Source organism: Vigna radiata, chromosome 1 (assembly GCF_000741045.1).
Source record: "Vigna radiata var. radiata cultivar VC1973A chromosome 1, Vradiata_ver6, whole genome shotgun sequence".
Taxonomy (NCBI): Eukaryota; Viridiplantae; Streptophyta; class Magnoliopsida; order Fabales; family Fabaceae; genus Vigna; species Vigna radiata.
Window position 1 is genome coordinate 21,287,156 of NC_028351.1, and position 20,078 is coordinate 21,307,233.

The 20,078-nt window shown below is 32.3% G+C and overlaps 5 protein-coding genes across 6 annotated transcripts; 1 reads left to right on the forward strand and 4 right to left on the reverse strand.

The window, feature by feature from the left end:
• Positions 1-1,028: 1,028 nt before the first annotated feature.
• LOC106765475 (probable plastid-lipid-associated protein 7, chloroplastic) lies at positions 1,029-3,029 on the reverse strand. The gene is made up of 7 exons (XM_014650120.2): positions 2,454-3,029; positions 2,235-2,350; positions 1,882-2,004; positions 1,663-1,761; positions 1,532-1,576; positions 1,361-1,434; positions 1,029-1,212 (listed from the first exon to the last, which is right to left on the reverse strand). The coding sequence occupies exons 1-7, from the start codon at positions 2,698-2,700 to the stop codon at positions 1,125-1,127; spliced, it is 792 nt and encodes a 263-aa protein (XP_014505606.1). The 5' UTR covers positions 2,701-3,029; the 3' UTR covers positions 1,029-1,124.
• Positions 3,030-3,360: 331 nt separating this feature from the next.
• LOC106764524 (protein BOLA2) lies at positions 3,361-6,103 on the reverse strand. Its single transcript, XM_014648801.2, has 3 exons — positions 5,967-6,103; positions 4,017-4,039; positions 3,361-3,907 (listed from the first exon to the last, which is right to left on the reverse strand). Exons 1-3 carry the CDS (start codon positions 6,027-6,029, stop codon positions 3,712-3,714), a joined length of 282 nt encoding a protein of 93 aa, XP_014504287.1. The 5' UTR covers positions 6,030-6,103; the 3' UTR covers positions 3,361-3,711.
• Positions 6,104-10,162: 4,059 nt separating this feature from the next.
• On the forward strand, positions 10,163-13,055 carry LOC106769402 (carbamoyl-phosphate synthase small chain, chloroplastic). The gene is made up of 10 exons (XM_014655014.2): positions 10,163-10,486; positions 10,690-10,822; positions 10,926-11,014; positions 11,094-11,154; positions 11,249-11,316; positions 11,424-11,552; positions 11,627-11,733; positions 11,835-12,182; positions 12,257-12,422; positions 12,520-13,055. The coding sequence occupies exons 1-10, from the start codon at positions 10,387-10,389 to the stop codon at positions 12,600-12,602; spliced, it is 1,284 nt and encodes a 427-aa protein (XP_014510500.1). The 5' UTR covers positions 10,163-10,386; the 3' UTR covers positions 12,603-13,055.
• On the reverse strand, positions 12,894-15,536 carry LOC106759181 (histone H3-like centromeric protein CSE4). The gene is made up of 2 exons (XM_022779876.1): positions 15,048-15,536; positions 12,894-13,496 (listed from the first exon to the last, which is right to left on the reverse strand). The coding sequence occupies exons 1-2, from the start codon at positions 15,455-15,457 to the stop codon at positions 13,070-13,072; spliced, it is 837 nt and encodes a 278-aa protein (XP_022635597.1). The 5' UTR covers positions 15,458-15,536; the 3' UTR covers positions 12,894-13,069.
• Positions 15,537-17,278: 1,742 nt separating this feature from the next.
• Positions 17,279-18,389, reverse strand: LOC106763549 (photosystem I reaction center subunit N, chloroplastic). Of its 2 annotated transcripts, none has more exons than XM_014647731.2 (3): positions 17,968-18,389; positions 17,726-17,872; positions 17,279-17,585 (listed from the first exon to the last, which is right to left on the reverse strand). In XM_014647731.2, exons 1-3 carry the CDS (start codon positions 18,265-18,267, stop codon positions 17,493-17,495), a joined length of 540 nt encoding a protein of 179 aa, XP_014503217.1. In that variant the 5' UTR covers positions 18,268-18,389; the 3' UTR covers positions 17,279-17,492. The 2 variants fall into 2 exon arrangements, with proteins under 2 accessions (XP_014503217.1, XP_014503212.1); XM_014647726.2 differs by having other exon boundaries at positions 17,279-17,619; positions 17,747-17,872; positions 17,968-18,384.
• Between the last annotated feature and the right edge of the window lie 1,689 nt (positions 18,390-20,078).

The window sequence follows — 20,078 nt, forward strand, 5'->3', positions numbered from 1 at the left end:
TATTTACAACCCATGTGAAAATCGTATTCATATAATAAAATATAAATTTATTTTTATAATAACATTATTAGATAAATAAGATTCTGTTAATAAAACCAGATTCACTAGCTCGAATATAATTCATTGAGTCTGAAATTCACAAACGTGTTACCCAATCAATTTTAATTAAATGTACTAAATAAAACCAACTTAATTCATCTAAAAAAAGCAACTAAGTTGGACTGAAATTATTATAAAAAAAAATAATATTAGTGTGTCTGTAGTTTTATTTCTACATAATTTTAAAAAATAAATATAAATAAAAAATAATAAAATCACGTGATTATAAAAAGTTTGTCATTTGATGACAAATATAGTAATTTATGCTCTCCCAACAATAATTTATAAAAAGATAACGCTTAAAAACGATATTTAAAATTTTGTCCAAAAGGAGAACACAATCTTTTCCATAATAAAGTATATAATTTCATCATATTTATATTATGTGTTGAAAATAATAAAATATTTATAAAAAATTAACTGTCATTATTTTAATATTAAAGAATAACAAACATTGAAAAAATAATTTATGAGACGAATACCTACTCCTCGTAGTAAATTCGTTCTTGTTCAAAGAAAAAATAATTATTTTTTCCTATTCATGAAATTTTAAGATATACTTCTTCGTTACTAAGTCTCTCCAAACTATACAAATAGTATATAAATGCTTCCAAAGGTAAGTAAGCTATCCCTAAAGCATCAAAAGATACTTCTTTTGCTGCTATCTGTACCCCTCTTTTAACTTTTCACACTCCATTTTTTTTTCTATTTAATTTGTCTTCTCCTTTTATCCTTATCTTATTAAAGATTTAATTATGACTTCTCCATAAGTAATAAATGTCCAAAATCTTTTTCTATATTTTGCAAAATTCAAGATCCGATCACTTACTTTTTTTTTATTAAAAGGGCTTCTTGTTATCTAGAGAAGGATCTCTTTGCCTTCAAGAGTGTACAGTAATCACTAACATAACATTTTAATGAAAATGTGCTTCGAAAAGCTAAAAGTGATGAATAAAATTGTACAAGTACAAAAATGGCTAGCATAGTATTAATTTTGAACATCAAAGAGGAAGAGCAATAAATAGTTAGGAGTTTTTACTATCATCAAATTTTTCCAGTACAAAGATATTGCTTTTGTCGTCCCTTCCTATTCTCATCGAATCATCAAGATATCTATGCCATGGTAGACTTCAGAAACAACAACAAATTTCATCAATTAATAGCAAGAAACCATAGGTTTTTTATTTTAGAAAACTGAAGACTTTTATAGGATAGGAAAAAATAGAAAAAGAAAATGAAAATCTTGAAAGAATTAGGATACGTGATTTCCAGCCATCCCTCTGGGTTGAAGATGCTGAGCAGAAGATCATAATTTTTCCGGAACACATTCATCAACTGCCACGCAAGGAGGAAAAATAATATTTTCATTCAAGTATTTAATATATTGTTTTCATTCCACAAAAGATAAGATAATAATGTATGTGTAACATACCTGATCAGGAGTGATAGTTGAATTTTCGAAATTAATGTCAACTCTCTGTGAAATTGAAGCAGTAACTAATTAGGAAGCTATTTGGTAATGTTATAAAGAAAAGGTGAGGAAATAACGAGTGGAGTTTTAACTGTTGTGGAAGCAATCTTGAAAGAGGCTTGAATACTGAGCTGTCCAGACAGCAAACTCAATCCCCTTGCACTGAACTTGATCATGTTAACTGCTTTGCTCTCCATTTTCAGATCACATTACCAAAGTTTAAACTCAGTACATTAGAAAGTAAAATTGAAATAGTGGATTAATTGAAAAGCCACATGATACATTAATTGAGAATTTCATTGTCTTTTTACCTTGGATATATCAATAGTTTGAAAAAATTCATCCAGTGAGATGAAGTCTCTGAGGCCTAACTTTGTCCTCTTTGATCCCAAAATTGAGATTGTACTGTAAACAAGCCTCCAACACCCAGCTACCTGCCCATGATAAAAGAATAAAAAATGTTTCACGACATTCGTGCTAGAAGAGAGAAAAAGATTAAAGTGTGTGTGATGTGATGAGAAAAGAAAAGAAAAGAAAAGAAAAGAAAAGAAGAATAGAGAGAAATTAGTTGTGTCAAATAAGGTGTTTGGTCTGTCTAAATATAAGAACTATGAAAACATACTGTGTTAGCATGTAAATGTCAATCAGAAAGGATTGGTGTTACCATCTCAAGTTCTTGAGTTGGGTATGGAGTAGGATTCAGAGATTCTAGCTGCTGAACCAGACTTTCGATTTCAGACTTCTTGGCAGATGGCATTCCGAATATTCCCCTATTGATTCCTTGAAACACATTTGTTTGCAACCCGCTTCAATCGCATTACTCTTTTTTTCGAGTCTGAAATTTACAATAACAGAGGGAGATGAAAATAATACAAGTGTGTACCTTCCACCGCCTGGTAAAGCTCTCTTTTCTTCTGAGCAAGTGTTTCAAGCTCAACTAAGCCTGACCCAGAATTGTGTTCTGCAACTTTAAGGATTGTAACGGGTCTAAACCATAATGGTCTCTCACCAAATCTTGAATGATTTCTGGGTGGGGCAAAATTTCGTAGCTTCATGGCATTCATGGTTCTACAACTGAGAGGACTCACATGGGAATCTGTCATTGGAGAGTGGACTGGGTTAGTGACCATTGAATCTTCATGTGGACAGAGTGGTTGCTCTATCTCTTTTGGTGATAAGGAGTAACTAGGCAGAAGGAAAACTATGACACGTTTGCATTTCTTTTGTATAAAGGCTGTGCTGTGTGGATAGGTCTATCGAGACATGTGGCTTAGAAGTTCCCACTCCAAGGACTCGAGATCCATTGATAGATACCTTATTATACGGTGGTTTTCTACGCAACCCATTGTCCCCAATAGCAAAAATTTCAGCCGGGAAAGTGGTTCTCAACCATTATTCTGTGAAGTTTCTATAAAAAAAATACTGAACATTTAAGAATTTGGCTTTGGCCTTTCACGCTGCATACGACATTCATCTTCTTTTAGGAATTTATTGAGTTGGCATGCGACTTAGTTACAAAGAAAGTGCATATGTGCAAAGACGTCTCTGAAGCTTGTGTGCGATAAGCAGGCACAAATATGAAACATTGGAAAACTGCTGCGGAAAAGATATCCAATTGTATAACCTCAAGAGTCTCTAATACATAAGAGCTGGCAGCAATTCGTTAAACCTCGAGTTAAAACTCATGTGGCAAGTACTTCAATTGAACTAAATTTTGCAAGTGGACAATTTTCATAGAAATAATGAGGTAAGAAATCAAATATTATAAGAAACAAAAACGATTGTCCCCATACACCAAAAAAGTATCCTTGATTCATCCTCGTTAAAATAACAAAAAAGTTAGAAGTCATGATCACTGGTGGCACGAAAGGTGGGTGTTTTACGACTACAATTGATTTCAAAGTTTCTACTTGAAGGGGGTCGCTCGACAAAGTGTAGTTGATGTAAAAGTTTCTACCCAAAGAGGGTCACGTTACTTAATAACTAGGGGAAAGGAAGAAATTTGTAAACTTGACATAGTGCTACAGTTACAAATTTGAGTGTCGATAAAAGTACAGACAGCTAAAATCCATAAACATTGTCAAAAGTCAGTAACACACTGGATTTCTTATTTGTAAATGATTATAACCGAAACATGTGGTCTAGGCAGCAGCATTTGATTGGTTGGCTTCTTGCTGTTGTTTCCACTGCTCTGGGGTAACAGTTTTCTTTATCGAGAGAGCATGAATCTCTTTCAGTTCCTCCTCTAAGGCAGCATTCACCATTCGATGCCTCTCCAGTAACCTTTTGCCTTCAAATTGTTCTGATACTATCTCCACCACAAAACTTGCGCCGCACCTAATAGCCACAACACGGAAATTACAAGATTGTAAGATAAAAAAAAAAGGAGGAAGTAAGCAGTGCTATAAGTAGAGGACACGAGGTCTGTAAGTGGAAAAAAACTTACCCTCCAGATGTATCAACCACTTCCTGAAACACAAATAGAATACAATTAGAACGGAAATATTTAAGAAAAGTGAGTGTCAAACTCAGTACACCCCTGAACTAGACTCATTACCTATGGGGAATAAAATTTGTTCTGTTACACGTAACAACTATGAACTTAGACAAACTGTTATTGTTAAAAGAAGCTAGAATTAACAGACAATCCATATACCCTTATAAATTACCCCTTGAAGTTTAACAAACTTTCACATTAATGCACAACAAATTCCATATTACAGACCGCATATGACACGCAAGGGGGAAGCTCTCGGTTGACGTACTAAAAGAAGTTTTTGTAATAAAGCAAACCATAATGTTGGCAAAAGTAATTTTTTTGTAACAATAAGATTGTACATGTGCGAAAGCTTCAAGATCCAACACTAAATCCAAGGTCACTGCATAAGTCATTCAGACTGTCAATATCTAAGGAAATTCCAAAATTGTTATATGGATTTCTGATAGCCATAGATAATAACAGGTAGCCTGTAGAACATGAAATTTTTAGATTGCATAAAATTTCAATGCATTATCTAAACAACCAAGATCCAATAGATAAGTAGAAGCACCATGAATAATCTATTCTTACGGAATTAAAATAAAGATCAAAGTTAATAAACTTAGTAGGAGAAGAAAGTGTATATGTCAATGACTCGTTGATATCTAGAAAAGGTTGCAGTCAGATAAGAAACTGACTATCCTGCATGAGACAGCCTAGTTGGCGAGGGAGATAGTTTGCACAAGATCATTCTTTGTGCAACAAAAAATTGGAATGTGTATATAACTCGGGACAAAATATTACTAATGTTCATTAAAAGGAACAACGAACAAGAACAAAGCAGTATAACTCTGGAAAAGAAATCACACAGCCAAAGATATATATTCTGGCGGTACATGTTAAAGATTTGGATATGCTGCATGCCACTTTGCCAAGGACGTGGGCATATAATTGTTAGTTGCGGTATGCTTTTATACTTGCCTTGTGATGCAAGGGTTTCCTTCATTCCCACACCCATCAAAGAGAAATACACAAAGATACAAAGAAATTGAAGAACTATTAGACACACAGACGTAACGATCCACAATCATCATCATCATTTGCAGAGTGCAATTGGAGTTCTTCGGGCATTTCCATTCCCACTCCCTCCCAATACTACTGCAAACCCATTCTCCAGTTGGGCAGCTACATCTCTCCCCTTTCCATTCCATCTTCTTCATCAACTCCAAATTCCACCCATTACCCATCTTGACTACACTATCATTTTCTTGACTATGCAAGAATGGAACTGACACAATTCGCAGGTTAACCACGAATTGCTACCCAAAAACCAATCCTTTGAATCTCTAGATAAACCAATCCCTTCGGTATTTATATGGCTATATAGAAAGTAAGAACCAGATTGGAGAAATTTCTCCACACCACTTTTAAGAGAAGAAATCAAAATTAGTTTCTCCACAAGCTCACAAAATTTTTAGAAATTAACTCATACCTGTATTAGTTTTAACTTACACAAAAACTTGGTTTAATTTCTATTTTATTTTCTTTTTTACTAGAAATGCTTTGTAGAGAAGTTGATCCAAACAAGTCTTCAAATTTCTGGCTCCCTAAAAATGCTACGAAAGAAACAATTTTCATAGAGCGAAACCATTCCTGGGAATTGGGTAAAAACAAGAAAGAGAGCTCAATTGAATGCAGAACTTAAAGAACGGTGAATTTGGACAACTCTTGATAAAGATTAATTAGAACCCAGTAAAGAATAGGAGACGATCAGCAAACTACAACCTTATTATGTGGCATAGCATGCAAAAAGGTTAAAATGCTTCTTAATTTGATAACTCAAAAGAACAAACAGAGAGATTGGGTTTGAGTGAGCGAAGTGCAGAGTAAGAAGAGGAAAGAGAAGGAAAGGCTTACAAGATGAGAAGGGTTGAGTTTGGCCTTCAAGGATGCTTCAACGTTTTCCTTCGTCACACCCATCTCTCTTCTCTTCTCTTCTTTTTCGCCCTTCAAATTATTTTCTCTCTTCTTTCGCTTTCTCCTTCAAGGAATCAATATATATATATATATATCGCTTCTCTTCTTGCGTTCTCAGCACGCTCATAAAATGAAAGCAGTGACTAAAGTATTAATTTTTATAAAATGTTCATAAAAGGTAATAATTTTGTGTTTTAGGCTTTTAGGTTTCTACTTAAATGCAAGAATTTCATTTTCTCCTCTTCAAGCATTTTTAATTAAATTTTGTTGACTATGTATATTATAATAAATTAATTTTGTCCTTCGTATTTTTTCTTGGCGCACATTAATATTATTTTATTCATAGCTTTGCTGGCTGCAGAGAGTTTACATTTTTCCCAACTGATGTTTTAATGTTTTCTCATCCATAAAAAAAAAAAAAAAAAAGATAATTTGTAGTAACTAGAATTTACATGTATTCAATTGTTTGTATCTGAAGATCGATTCATACGAATGAATTTCAGAAAAAAGAAAAGTAAAATTAATGTTTTTGACAGGAATGAATTACCATATCTCATGCTCAATTTAAAAAAAAATCATTATTGTTTTTATATTTAAATTAGGTATGAAATTTTTTATCTAATGATCAGAGAAAAAACACTCTTGCTATGACATGTACTAATGAATCTCACTCTCATGAAAAAGCTTGCACACAAACTAAGTGGATGAAGGCCGTGAAAAATGAAATGAAGGTCGATGAAGACCATGAAAAGTGAAATGAAGGTACTTGAGAACAATAAAACTTTGGAAATTTATTGAACTATCTATTAAAAAAACCAATTGGATACAAATGGGTCTATAAAGTCAAATACAAACTTGATAGTTCTATAGAGAAACACAAAGTTTGTCTAGTCGCAAAAGATTACAACCATTTTGAGGACGTAAATTTCTTTAATATTTTTTCTTATAGGACCAAGTTAACTTCGATAAGATTACTTTTGGCTATTGCAACTACCAAAAATTAGTACGTATAATAGTTTAACGTGGACAATGTCTTCTTATCTGGATATCTAAACAAATAGATTTATATGATTCCACCACCTGGACTCAAATTCTCAAAACGTAATTAAGTCTGCAGACTCACAAAGTCCTTATATAAACTCGAACAAGTAAGTCGATAGTAGTTTGCAAAATTATCTTTGTTCTTTACTTGTATTAGTTTCATACAATCTAGCACAAATCACTTTTTATTCATAAAATCTACTAACATTGGTTTTACAATTTTAACTTTACTTGTATTAGTTTCATACAATCTAACACAAATCACTTTTTATTCATAAAATCTACTAACATTGGTTTTACAATTTTAACAATGTATGTGGTTGACATTATTCTTGCAGAAAATTCTTTCGAGATAAAGGATTTAAGAAATCTAAAGTATTTTCTTAAACTGGAATTTTCCAAAACTAAGGAGGGAAGTTACATGTGCCAAAGAAAATACACATTGGACATACTAACAAAGACTAGAATGTTGAACAACAATCCCGATTAAAATCCTTCCATAGGTGATACCAAAGTTCTCTTTGAAGAATGAGAACTTCTAAAAAATATTGATACCTTTTGAAAAGTTACAAAGAAGCTTCTCTACTTAACAAATAATAGACTTGATATCACTTTCTCAGTACACTTATTAAGCCAATTTTTGTAGGTCCTATTACACATCATTATCGAGCAGTTACATATCCTTATATACATCAAAATAAACCTAACTCAATGTATCTTTTTCAATGCAATATATGAACTAAAAAGTCAAGGGATTCACTGATTTTAATTGGGCAAACTGTCCCGATACTAGACAATCAATTATAGGGTACTTTATATTTTTGGATTCATCCCTTATCTCATAAAAATCCAAGAAACAAAACATTATTTCTAGATCTTCCTCTAAGGAAGAATATCGAACATGGCTACAACTGCTTATGACATCAAGTGGATAACTTACCCTCTAAGGGATCTGAATGTGAAGACTCAAGCTCCAGTCATTTTTTACTATGACAACCAATCAGGTCATCAGATAGCTCGAAATCCAACTTCAACAAGAAAAGAAACACATTGACATTGATTGTCATGTAATTTGTGTTGCAACAGGGGCTCTCCCATCTCCTTAGAATTCGCTCGAACAACCAGTTAGTTGACATCTTTATGAAGAACCTCCATTGATCGTCACATAGATAAATCATTTCCAAGCTTAGACTAATGAACATTCATCATTCAGCTTTAGAGGGGGCTATTAGGAATCTAAAGTTTTCTAGTAACCACTTTTTTATTAGGGTTCTTAACCCTTATAAGCATATAGGTTTTCCCTTTTTTGTAATTAGAACATACAAAATCAATAATAAATAATATTTCACTTATGTCTTCTTCCTTTTTTTTGTGTTCTAACACGTTTCCTCTTCTGGCAGTGTTTGTACTCCTGTCTCTTGAGTCACCATGGTTGAGTTGGAGAGAGGTCTCCTTCCATAGTCTTGTGAAACCTATTACGAACCAAACCATCGACAACTACCTAGGTTCCCAATTGCACCACACAAACCTAACTTCACAAACTCAAAACCAACATTGTCCTTCAAATGGACAATACAAATCACAACCAAATGCATAACAAAGTTGAACTTTGCAACATAAATACACCTTCAACCACTCATTTATGCATTTGATATTGTGTTCAAAACTTCAGCTACCATGGCTTGGTTAATGCATGCAGGGAATCTCCATTGTCCATCGTTATGGCTTGAAAAATATCATCAAGCATCTTTACATGCTACATATTCATATCATGCACAATCCAAAATTAATAAAATTGCATGTCATGCATAGTGCAAAAGTGAAGGCAAAAATTATAATTTCATATTATGTGACATGGTTTTTTCCTCTATTCCTCCATTCAAGCAAAGACAAATCTTCTCTCAATCTTGCAAATATTTCTTTGCACTTTCTTTTAAATCACTATATCTAAATCACAGACATATATTGTTTTGGGTATAGGGTCAAATAACATCTTAACACCTTAATTTCCTCTTCAAAGATGTTCGAGAATCTACGTCTTTGAAATGTCTCCTTCTTCACTCTGATCGTCGGGAGAAGTATCTACCAAAGGTTCTTCGATACTTAAGTTAAGGAATAGTCCATACGTGGTCATAACAATAGTATTAAATGTACATCAAATGTGATCATTTACCTCTTACCTTTGACCTTTATTTATACTTTTTTGAGATGGACTTAAGATTAGTGAAACATTAGTCTCAGCCCAATCTCGACCCATTATCTTAAATGAGTACTTAACTTAATATTTGACCTAGTAATGCTGATTATTAAATTGGTCCATCCAACATTATCTATATTGACCAATCTCTCTATTACATATTGGAAAGTCATATAACCATAATTTACATACATGTTTTTCTATCCTTCACTATAATATTAAATATGAAACAAACGTAAACTTAGAAATTATATGATAGATTTAAATGTTTAAAATTATGATGTGAAGTTATCTAATAAGTAGAAATATTTAAACTCTCGTAAGGAAGAATTGTTTTATATAACTTATTATAATATTTTCATTTTTTTATCAAAAAAATCTTGAAAACATAGTTTGAAGATCTAAAATATTGGTGAAGTATAGCAAAGAGAGGTTGTAAGAAAATCCCAAATATCTTGATTTAATGTTTATCGCACTCTTTAAAATTGTTATTGCATTTTAGTAGTAAAAAAGTTTTCATAAATGTGGTTTGTGTAAATTTTTGTTTTATCAAGGAATTGGATATAGTTTAAAAAGTTAGTAAATATTTTGAAAGTACATAGTAACGACTAGATAGTTTAATGTATAGACGTGTAGATTTAAAAAAAAACATTTTTTATAAATAGGGTGGATGTTTATTAATATAAACAATTTATAAATATAATAAAATAAAAACATATTTTATTGATTCATCGTGCATATAGTTGTGATTCAAGTAACTCTTAAAATGGTTTATCATAATCAAACTTTATTACAATAAAGTGTTGAATTGAAAATTGTAATATTCTTTCCACTAGTTTGGACATATATGGTGCAAAAAGATCATAGTCGCAGAAGCGCTCGGTGAACCACGCAAGTGGAATTTACCTTTTTCAGAAACCAAAGAAGAAAAGGAGAGGCAGACGGAACAAACACATCAAAAATTAAAAAGAAAAAAAAAAAGATGTGTATGAAAACTAGTGGTATCTGTTCTCAAAACGACAGAACAAGAAACATAAAAAGGACAACTTTAATGGAAAGAAAAAAGAAAAAACCATAATCCGAACCTGAACAGAAGTGATTTCAGAACGGTTCGAAGTGGCAATGGCAGCAAAATCTTTGGGCGTAGGTGTTTCTCTGAGTCACCTCGTCGGTTCCAAGTCGCCACCTAGGCTTCGCGTCTTATCTATCAGATGCTTTGCTAGTAATCCCTTCTTCTTCATTTCTCCTCCATTTTTTTTACCAATAAACCAATTTCTTGTGCATGATTTTTATTCGAAGCCATTTTTCCTTTTGGTAGTGTATGATTTGCTTACACTTGAAAGTGAACACATTCTTTGCGTATACATGGGGCTTGAAGAAATTGATCAATTTTATTAATTTTTTTTTTTTTGGATTGAAATGTAGAGAATGGTGAAAGACCTTGGAAAACTTCGGATGCTAGGCTTGTGTTAGAAGATGGATCAATCTGGAAAGCAAAGTCGTTTGGTGCTTCAGGAACCCAAGTGGGTGAAGTGGTTTTTAATACATCATTGACTGGGTGAGATGAGATGAATTATAGATCATCATACATCCATTAGGTCTTAATATGGATATATATGGATGTTTAAAGTTAACTTTTTTTTAATATATCTCCACTGCAGGTATCAAGAAATTCTAACAGATCCTAGTTATGCTGGTCAATTTGTGCTGATGACAAACCCACATATTGGTAACACCGGTGTAAATTTTGGTGAGTATTTAAATTCAAGTCTCTTATCTTGCTTCTTGGAAGTTGTCTAAAACTTTCCTTTTAATGCTCTGACTGCCAGATGATGAGGAATCAAGAAAGTGCTTCCTTGCTGGTCTAGTAATTAGAAGTTTAAGTATCAGGTTAATTTACATGCTCCAGAAAAGATTTTCACTGATTGAACTTCACTTTTTACTATGCTTACTTTTTGTTTGTCCTTGTAATAAATCTATGTAGTACCTCAAGCTGGAGATGTGTAGAAACACTAGGTGATTACTTATCAGAAAGGAATATCATGGGAATTTGTAAGTAATCTATACGAATGTATAAACCCTGCAAGTGTTACTTCGATAAATTCCTTTGTAGCTTAAGTTTTTGGCTTTAACTTTGGTGATACTTTGTGATGCAACAGATGATGTTGACACACGGGCTATCACACGCAGATTACGGCAAGATGGCAGCCTCATTGGTGTGTTGAGTACTGACAATTCTATAACAGATGAGGAACTGCTTAAGATGTCTCGTTCTTGGGACATTGTTGGTAAGAATATGAATCTCTGAGACTCTAAAAAGATCTTAGATGTGGAAGCGTGTGATCGTTGTTTCATTTTTCAGGTATTGATTTAATAAGTGGGGTATCATGTCAAACTGTGCATGAATGGGTTGATAAAACAAAGTATGAATGGGATTTTAGTTCAAGGGGTAGTGGAGAGACTTTCCATGTAAGTGTTAGAAAGAAGCATTCTTTAGGCACTTTCTCATACCTTTTGCTTCCCCAAAGCATATACATTGATTTATATATAATGTGGTGAATGAATCACAGGTTGTTGCTTATGATTTTGGAATCAAGCATAATATACTTAAGCGCTTGGCGTCTTATGGCTGTAAAATCACTGTTGTGCCATCGACATGGCCAGCAACAGAAACTTTGAAGATGAATCCTGATGGGGTGCTTTTCAGCAATGGCCCTGGAGATCCATCTGCTGTTCCTTATGCGGTTGAGACAGTAAAGGAAATTCTGGGAAAGGTGCCTGTATTTGGAATTTGCATGGGCCATCAATTGCTAGGTCAGGCTTTAGGAGGAAAAACCTTTAAGATGAAATTCGGTCATCATGGAGGGAATCATCCTGTTCGTAACCTTCGAACAGGTCATGTTGAAATTAGTGCTCAGGTATGCGATCTAATGAACTTTCTACTCTAATTCCGTGAACCTTTTAGTAACATTTGATCTGAAAAAAATGGCAGAATCACAACTATGCCGTTGACCCTGCCACATTGCCAGAAGGTGTGGAGGTTACACATGTTAATCTTAATGACGGAAGTTGCGCAGGCCTTGCTTTCCCTGCTCAAAGAATAATGTCTCTTCAATACCATCCCGAAGCCTCCCCAGGACCTCATGATTCTGATTACGGTATGAAACATAAACTGCTGCTATTATTATGTCACTTACATTCGTTACAAATCTTATGAAATATCAACTACTGCTATTATTCTTGTTCATCATGCAGCTTTCAGGGAGTTTACGGAATTAATGAAGAAGCAGAAAACCAAGAAATTTGAACCCAAACTATCTACAGTACCTGATGCATAACCATTAAAGACAATTGATACTCAGCTCCAAGAAACAAGTTTTAGTGCATTATTTAAGGTATGTTCAATTAGTTACCCCTCTAGGGGGTTGAATTAGCTTTCATTTACTCTGCTTCTGATTCAAGACCGAAGATTGTGTAATTATTTTACACAAATATAAACAAGGAGAAACAATTTTTACTCTGGCTACGACTGATAGCATACAGAGAACCAGCAATGTCTTTAATTCTTGCGACAAAAATTACTCAGAACAGAAAATTATACTTGGAATAAAAACAAAATTCAAATACGCTAGAGACAAATATTTGAAACTTAAAATTATCTGACATGATTAAGTACACAAGGGTTTGTCACTGGAAGAAGTCACCAACTCCAGATTCTAAGATGCACACATAAAAACTATCAAGGACTGAAGAAAAACACACAAACCCTAAAGGCAAAAAAAAAAAAAAAACACGAGGTTTAAAACTAAGCCCTTTCGCCTCTGATTCTTCGAGCAAGTTGAATGTCCTTAGGCATGATGGTGACCCTCTTAGCATGAATAGCGCAGAGGTTAGTGTCTTCAAAGAGTCCGACCAGGTAGGCCTCAGCAGCTTCCTGAAGAGCCGAAACCGCACTGCTCTGGAACCTCAGATCCGTTTTGAAGTCCTGAGCGATTTCACGAACTAAACGCTGAAAGGGAAGCTTTCGGATCAGAAGCTCTGTGCTCTTCTGGTACTTCCTGATTTCCCTCAGAGCCACGGTTCCTGGCCTGAACCTGTGGGGCTTCTTCACTCCGCCGGTTGCCGGAGCAGACTTCCGAGCAGCCTTTGTGGCTAGCTGCTTCCGGGGAGCCTTTCCGCCGGTGGACTTGCGAGCGGTTTGCTTTGTACGGGCCATTTGGAGGTTCTGGAAGGGTTATGTATTGATTAGAAGAAGAGCTGAGAAGCTTGCAAACGACTCTGATATGAATAATGATGGAAAGAGGGTTCAATTATATAGGTGAGACTCTCAAATTTTGGAGGGAGGAATTTTGCATTTGAGAGCTTTGGATTTGTAGTGATCCGTGTGTGACTGGATCCAACGGTTAACATTCCGTCTCGACGTATCACGCGGATTCATGTTTCCATTTTTTAGCTTTTCTTTTAGGTTTTTTAGCTCGAGAAGTATTCTCGAGTTTTCGGGTTCCTTGGGAATATTGGTCCATTTACTTTGGTAAAACGGATTTTACTTTAGCCTGTAAATTATTGAAATCGTAACTTTAAGCTGGTTTAAATAAAATTCTCAAGTATTTTAATTTGTCTATGGTATAGGATACATATTTTTCTACATAATGGGCAGATATTTGAAATATATAACTTTATATTAAATATATATAATAACCAATTTCAATTATACTATAAAGTTTTTTGTTCATTAATGATCTATTTAGTTTAATGTTTTTATATGTAAACAATATATAAAAAGGATAAATGGTTAACAAAACAGATAGATAATAATAAATAAAAGAATTGGTTTCAAAGGACTGTAATAATAAAAGAAATTTGAGTTTCAAAAGAAACTAATATTAAAAAAAATACAAAACCTTTATATGTTATATGTGTGTGTTTGTGTGTATATATATTATCATTACAAAAATATTTACATGTTACTGTTATTACGGAATTTTTATTCTTATTTTTAATTATTTTATAAAAGTAAACTTGTATTTTATTCATGGAAACTTTTATTCGAACTAGACAAGAATAATTTTCTACATTATTAAGCTTTTGACAAAACTTAATCAAAATTTACTCTAGAAAATATTGATTACTTATAAATGTTTAAAATAATTTTTGTATTTAAGACATTTCTTTTGTCAATTATAAGCATTAAGTTCTGTCATATTAACACAAATCTTAATAAATATTCAAAAACAAAATTATGAATCATTGTATTCCAATTCATTAAAACCACTCTTCGAATCACAAAAAGAATAGGTTTTAAAATACAACAAAAAGATTCAAAATGATACCAAATGCATCACTTATTGGGCCTTCAGATGGTGTGCAAGAACAATAAAACTGTAATTGAAATTGTTTTGGGGCCAGAAAAATATGGAAAGAAATTTCACTTGTGTTTTAACACTTATTCCTTTAACTTAAAAACAAAAATTGACCTTTCATTATATCATTATTAACCAAAATATCAATTATATCAATTTTTACAAATTGAAGTCTCCAGAATTTAAACATAAGGTAAAGCTAAAAATCCATTAAAAACTTAACAAGTTTAGAGGCCCAACAACATTAGTAATTAGTATTAAACAGGAAAATCTTAAGTACTACACAGAACAGTCAACAAAAATCAAAAGATGAATAGTATAATAAACCCCTTAAGATTTCATAAAGAAAATCTTCCAATCACCTAAATAAGGAAAAGACAAACCCTAGAGTCAAACACAAATAAAAAACAGAATCATAGAAATTAAGCCCTTTCGCCTCTGATTCTTCTGGCAAGTTGAATATCCTTGGGCATAATAGTGACTCTCTTAGCATGAATTGCACAGAGATTAGTGTCTTCAAAGAGTCCAACCAAATAAGCCTCGGCAGCTTCCTGGAGAGCCGAGACGGCACTGCTCTGGAACCTCAGATCCGTTTTGAAATCCTGCGCGATCTCTCGAACCAAACGCTGAAAGGGAAGCTTTCGGATCAGAAGCTCTGTACTCTTCTGGTACTTCCTGATTTCCCTCAGAGCCACAGTTCCTGGCCTGAACCTGTGCGGCTTCTTTACTCCGCCGGTCGCCGGAGCAGACTTCCGAGCAGCCTTCGTCGCCAGCTGCTTCCGGGGAGCCTTGCCGCCAGTAGACTTACGGGCTGTTTGCTTGGTACGGGCCATTTAGAAGCTTTAGAAAATTCTGAAGAAGCGATTTGAAGCGGATAATTGTTGGGTATTGATGGATGAAGGTGGATGGCAAAGGCATTTAATTATATAGGTGAGTGCTTGAAATTTTGGCGGGAACGAAATCCACCTTTGGAGCGTTGGGTTTGGAGCAATCCGTGTATGGGTTTATCGGACGGTCACGATTTCGTTTTGGGATATCACGCGGATTCATCTTTTTCCATTTTAGTGTTCGTTTGGCGCCAGCCAAACATTTGGTGTATTCATTGTTTCAAAAGTTTACCTTTTAACTTTGTTATTATATATATATTATTTTTAATTAATTTTATTAATATATTGCTAATACTCAAAAAATCAATAATTGTATGTAAAAAAAATTATTAGTATGTTTTCAATATATTGACTAATACTTGCATAAAAAACGATAAAAAAGAATTGTCTGAGTATATAAAAAGATAAGTAACTTAGTTCTGTCCGATTCAATTATAAATGCTCTTAGTCACAAAAAGTAGTTGGTAAATTAATTCAAAGATATTTTCTCAAATTGCATATCAATATAATTTAATGGTGATTTGGAATTTGAATTAAAAAAAAATTGTTTGATTTTATTACATAATATCTTATTAGTTTTTAAAAATGTAATTCAAAAGTGATTTCATTGTTTTACTTAAATTTGATTAAATACAAATTTAATAAATTTAGTTTCTTAAAATTGTATTTCTAGATTTATTTTAGTTTGTGATTCAAATATATACAGAGAGATGCATATAGATATTATAAATTGCACTATTTTTTCTGAATAAATAAATAATAAAGTTAAATATATGCATATTGTTAAAAGTACACACAATTTATATCAAGTAATATAAAACACAACTTTCTACACTCTTACCTTTACAACACATTTATCCAATATTAAATTTTAACTATTAACGTTTATTACATAAAAAATTATAAAAAGAATTCAAATTTATGGAAGCACGTTTCAATTCCATTTCTTATGTTTATTTTTCTTGATTTTACATACATGTATAATCATATTTATTTTAACATAAAGATACATTATAGTTGGTTCTAGATTTATCAATTTAAAAATATTTATCATATCAATTAAATCGATTACAAACTAAATTACAATTTTTATATACTTTATTTTTATCTCATATTAATAAATAAGTTATATCACATTACACTAAAATACTGATATATTTTAATATATATAAAAGTATTGTTAATGTAATATAATCAAATTTTACATTTTTTAATAAGTATATTTACACATGTTTATTAATTATTAATTAACTCTAAATATATAAGATTATAATTTAATATAATAAGTTGTTTATTAACTCATTATAGTACGAGCAGTTTTAATCCAAAATTTTGAAATGATTTAATTTAGTATGAGCATTTTTAATCCAAATTACCTACTAAATTTATCGATGGAGTAAATCTAGATTACAAATTGAAAAGATAATAATGTTAATTGTTTTGTTCTTTTATTTTTCTCTGAACTGTTTCATTCAAGTTTTATATGTTTCTCTACATGAACTTTAAGGTCATTTTTCCAACCATGGTCTACTCCATCACTGAAGCAAAGAATAGGTCAATTCACTTCAAGAAGATGGAAAATCTCATATTGAAATCTGAAAAAATTACCAGTAACATTTCAAGATTCTCAGGACGCTTTCACAAATTTCATATGCTTCTGGAAATCTCAAGCAAGCATATGCGAGAACATGCAGGCGATGACAACATACAAACACTCTTAAAGCAGTTAAGTTTTGATATCCAAGAACACAAAGGGTGAACAACAAATTGAAAAAAAAAAAGCAGTTAAGTTTTGATATCTGTCCCTGGAGTTCTGATTTGGAAACAAGACAACAAAAAACAAAGAAGGCATTTGGAATGGCTTCATGTAAACGAAAGAGGCAAGTAAGATTTAGTTTCTAATGTTTTTACAACAAACATAGATTATCATAAACAGCAGCAATGATAATATTAAGAATAATACAGAAAATATGAGACATTGTCAAGGAGAAGCTTGACACGGGAAAATGTTGTCAATTTCACCATTTCCAGAAAACATTCGAACCACACTTGTATTTGTCCTTTCCTTCACATTCTAGGTCCAAATCATCAGAAAGAAAAGGCACTTTCTGCGTTCATCAAAGGAAACCAGAGTAAAATTTTGAATCAGTGTTATGTTACACAAGTTTGATAAAGATCACAGTAGAAGAAAAAAGTTAAAAATTGTTTTCTTACGAAAAGAAAGTTGAAAAGTACCTTTTGCTTAGCTAGATCTTGGCAACCGGTGAAGTTTTCAGGGAACTTGCAAGTGCCAAATTCCACAGTGTATGCTCTTGCAAAGTTGGCTCCAGTGGTGGCTAATCTTTTCTTGTCATTAAGTTCCTGTAGCAATTATCCATTAGAAACTAGTTGAATTATGAAAAAGAGAAATAAAGGGTAACCGTGATCGTATTGCAAAAACAAGGTTTTGAAAAGACCTTGTTGGTCTTGCTCTTTTCAAGGTATTCTTCAATGATTCCTGCATTGGCTGAAGAGTTGGAAGCAGAAGCTGCAGCAGTGAAAAGGGTAGCTGCTAAGTAGACAAGGGCACTTCTTCTTCCTTGGTTTGATTCAGATTCCGTAATCTTTGCTTGATGAGCCTTGATCACAGGCAACTTGAGAGCAGAAACTTGTGGAGATGCAACAGAAGAAGGCATGGAGGTGAGCTTGGCATTGAGGTCGGAGCATCCTGATCTTGCATAGTTACAGGCCAAGACACTGGAGTTCATGGCAGACATGGTGGATATATGCAATTACTTTTCTGGTTTTGATCAAACTTCAAAAGAAAACTATGTCTTCTTAATCCTAGTGGCTCTATTTTTTTTGTTTTTTTATTTTACTTTTCTTGTGTTGTTTGAGGCTCAGGATTTGTGATAAGGAGTGGATACGATAAGTGTAACGTAATTTAAGGTTGTGGTTGGAGTGTGGATAAGGTTCGATTGCCTCACTCCTTATTGGCATATCTTGCTTTTGTGACACTTCAGCTTCTCCTGGTTGGTATCCCTGGCCCCACTACACAAGCCCAAAGCAATTTAAGATGTGGACAAACAAAAACTTCTCCGGCCCATTTGTGCCTGCAAGAACCTCCATTATCATTTATGGGGTGAAAAAAGTAATCCGGGTCACTTGGGACGAGTCAATTTTTTATTAGCTAAGGTATAGATAGGTTAAAGAAAAAGGGTTGATTTGCAAATAGAGAGAATAAATAAATAAGTTTTAGTGTATGTATAGTTGTTGGTGGTGAGGCATTTACACGCACTTTCCTGAATGCAGTCCAAGACTTCTGATTTCTGCATATCGTATCATGCCACATTCTCATATTTCAACCAGCCTTTCATCGTTAACATTATTTAATTAATTTATAAAAACAATAAAAATCAAAATCACAGTAAAATTAATTTATATTTTTCGGTTAAATATAAAACTATCTATTGAAATTATATTTTATGGTATATTTAGAGATCAACAAAACTTGTAATACAAAATGTAATAAAAAAAAATATACACTTCAAAATCACTAAATAATATTGAATTTTAGAGAAAAAAATTAATCACTATATTAATTAATTTAGCTATTACTTTATAAATTAAAAATTATTGATATCCAAAATAATTTTTTTATGAATAAAAAATTATAATTGAATTGAATCTAAATTAATTTTTAACTATCAAGATTTAGTTATTAATGAATTAATATCTAATTTAGAAATTAATAATAGTAAGTAACTAAATTTAACTTAATAGTTAATATTAGAGATTAATTTTACTCAAATTTATAAATAAGTTATATTTTTTATTTATCATAACAATTATTTTATATACTAATAAATTTTAGTTAATAAATAGTGATGAATTATTTTGATCTCTAAAATTATTAATTATTACTATTACATCACTTATATTTGTTTACATAAATCTTTGTTTACTGGTTATCTCTTTCGAAAATTAAAGAGAGTTAGTATAAAACTTGAATGAATTTTAAAAAGGGTTTGAATTAACAACTTTACATCAGAGTAATCCGAATCAGGAATAGATAACATATTTTCAGCCCTAATAATTACTATTACTCCAATAAAACAAAACAATGTTAAAAGGAAACATAATCCTAAACTATATCTATTTTAAAAACTTCTCTGAACCCATTTTTCAAAAAGCAAAAAGTTAAAGTATATTCACTAATTTAAATTAAACCGATTGCGATCTTAACCAATCAATTTGATCTGGCCGTGATTACTTTAGACAATTAATCTCACTCATAGAACAAGTGGGATATATACATGCACAGAAACATACCTTAAGAAAATAAATCTTATTTAATGTGTGAATTATTGTCATATTTAACTTGAACTTGCTTTTTCTTTATTTCTCTCTCTCTCTCTCTCTTCTATTTTATATGTATGAATTTATATTTGGCTTTCCCGGTTTTCTGGTTTTCTTACCCTCTGATTTGGTCTTACATAGTTCATAACAAGAACATTCAATATATAAAAATTACCCTATCAATTTGCTACAACGCTATAAAATGTTATGATCAAAGCATATACAGCAA

Coding starts and splice junctions, on each gene's coding strand:
- LOC106765475 (XM_014650120.2), bottom strand. CDS start 2,700: ATGGTCACTAACCCAGTCCACTCTCCAATGACAGATTCCCATGTGAGT. Junction 1,435..1,531: donor CAACTATCACTCCTGATCAG/GTATGTTACACA, acceptor CTTGCGTGGCAG/TTGATGAATGTGTTCCGGAA. Junction 1,213..1,360: donor GAGGGATGGCTGGAAATCAC/GTATCCTAATTC, acceptor ACCATGGCATAG/ATATCTTGATGATTCGATGA.
- LOC106764524 (XM_014648801.2), bottom strand. CDS start 6,029: ATGGGTGTGACGAAGGAAAACGTTGAAGCATCCTTGAAGGCCAAACTC. Junction 4,040..5,966: donor AACTCAACCCTTCTCATCTT/GTAAGCCTTTCC, acceptor TTTGTGTTTCAG/GAAGTGGTTGATACATCTGG. Junction 3,908..4,016: donor GTGGTTGATACATCTGGAGG/GTAAGTTTTTTT, acceptor TGTGGCTATTAG/GTGCGGCGCAAGTTTTGTGG.
- LOC106769402 (XM_014655014.2), top strand. CDS start 10,387: ATGGCAGCAAAATCTTTGGGCGTAGGTGTTTCTCTGAGTCACCTCGTC. Junction 10,823..10,925: donor TTTAATACATCATTGACTGG/GTGAGATGAGAT, acceptor TCTCCACTGCAG/GTATCAAGAAATTCTAACAG. Junction 11,015..11,093: donor TAACACCGGTGTAAATTTTG/GTGAGTATTTAA, acceptor TCTGACTGCCAG/ATGATGAGGAATCAAGAAAG.
- LOC106759181 (XM_022779876.1), bottom strand. CDS start 15,457: ATGGCCCGTACCAAGCAAACAGCCCGTAAGTCTACTGGCGGCAAGGCT. Junction 13,497..15,047: donor ATCAGAGGCGAAAGGGCTTA/ATTTCTATGATT, acceptor CAATACATAACC/CTTCCAGAACCTCCAAATGG.
- LOC106763549 (XM_014647731.2), bottom strand. CDS start 18,267: ATGTCTGCCATGAACTCCAGTGTCTTGGCCTGTAACTATGCAAGATCA. Junction 17,873..17,967: donor AAAAGAGCAAGACCAACAAG/GTCTTTTCAAAA, acceptor TAATTGCTACAG/GAACTTAATGACAAGAAAAG. Junction 17,586..17,725: donor TACTTTTCAACTTTCTTTTC/GTAAGAAAACAA, acceptor ATTTGGACCTAG/AATGTGAAGGAAAGGACAAA.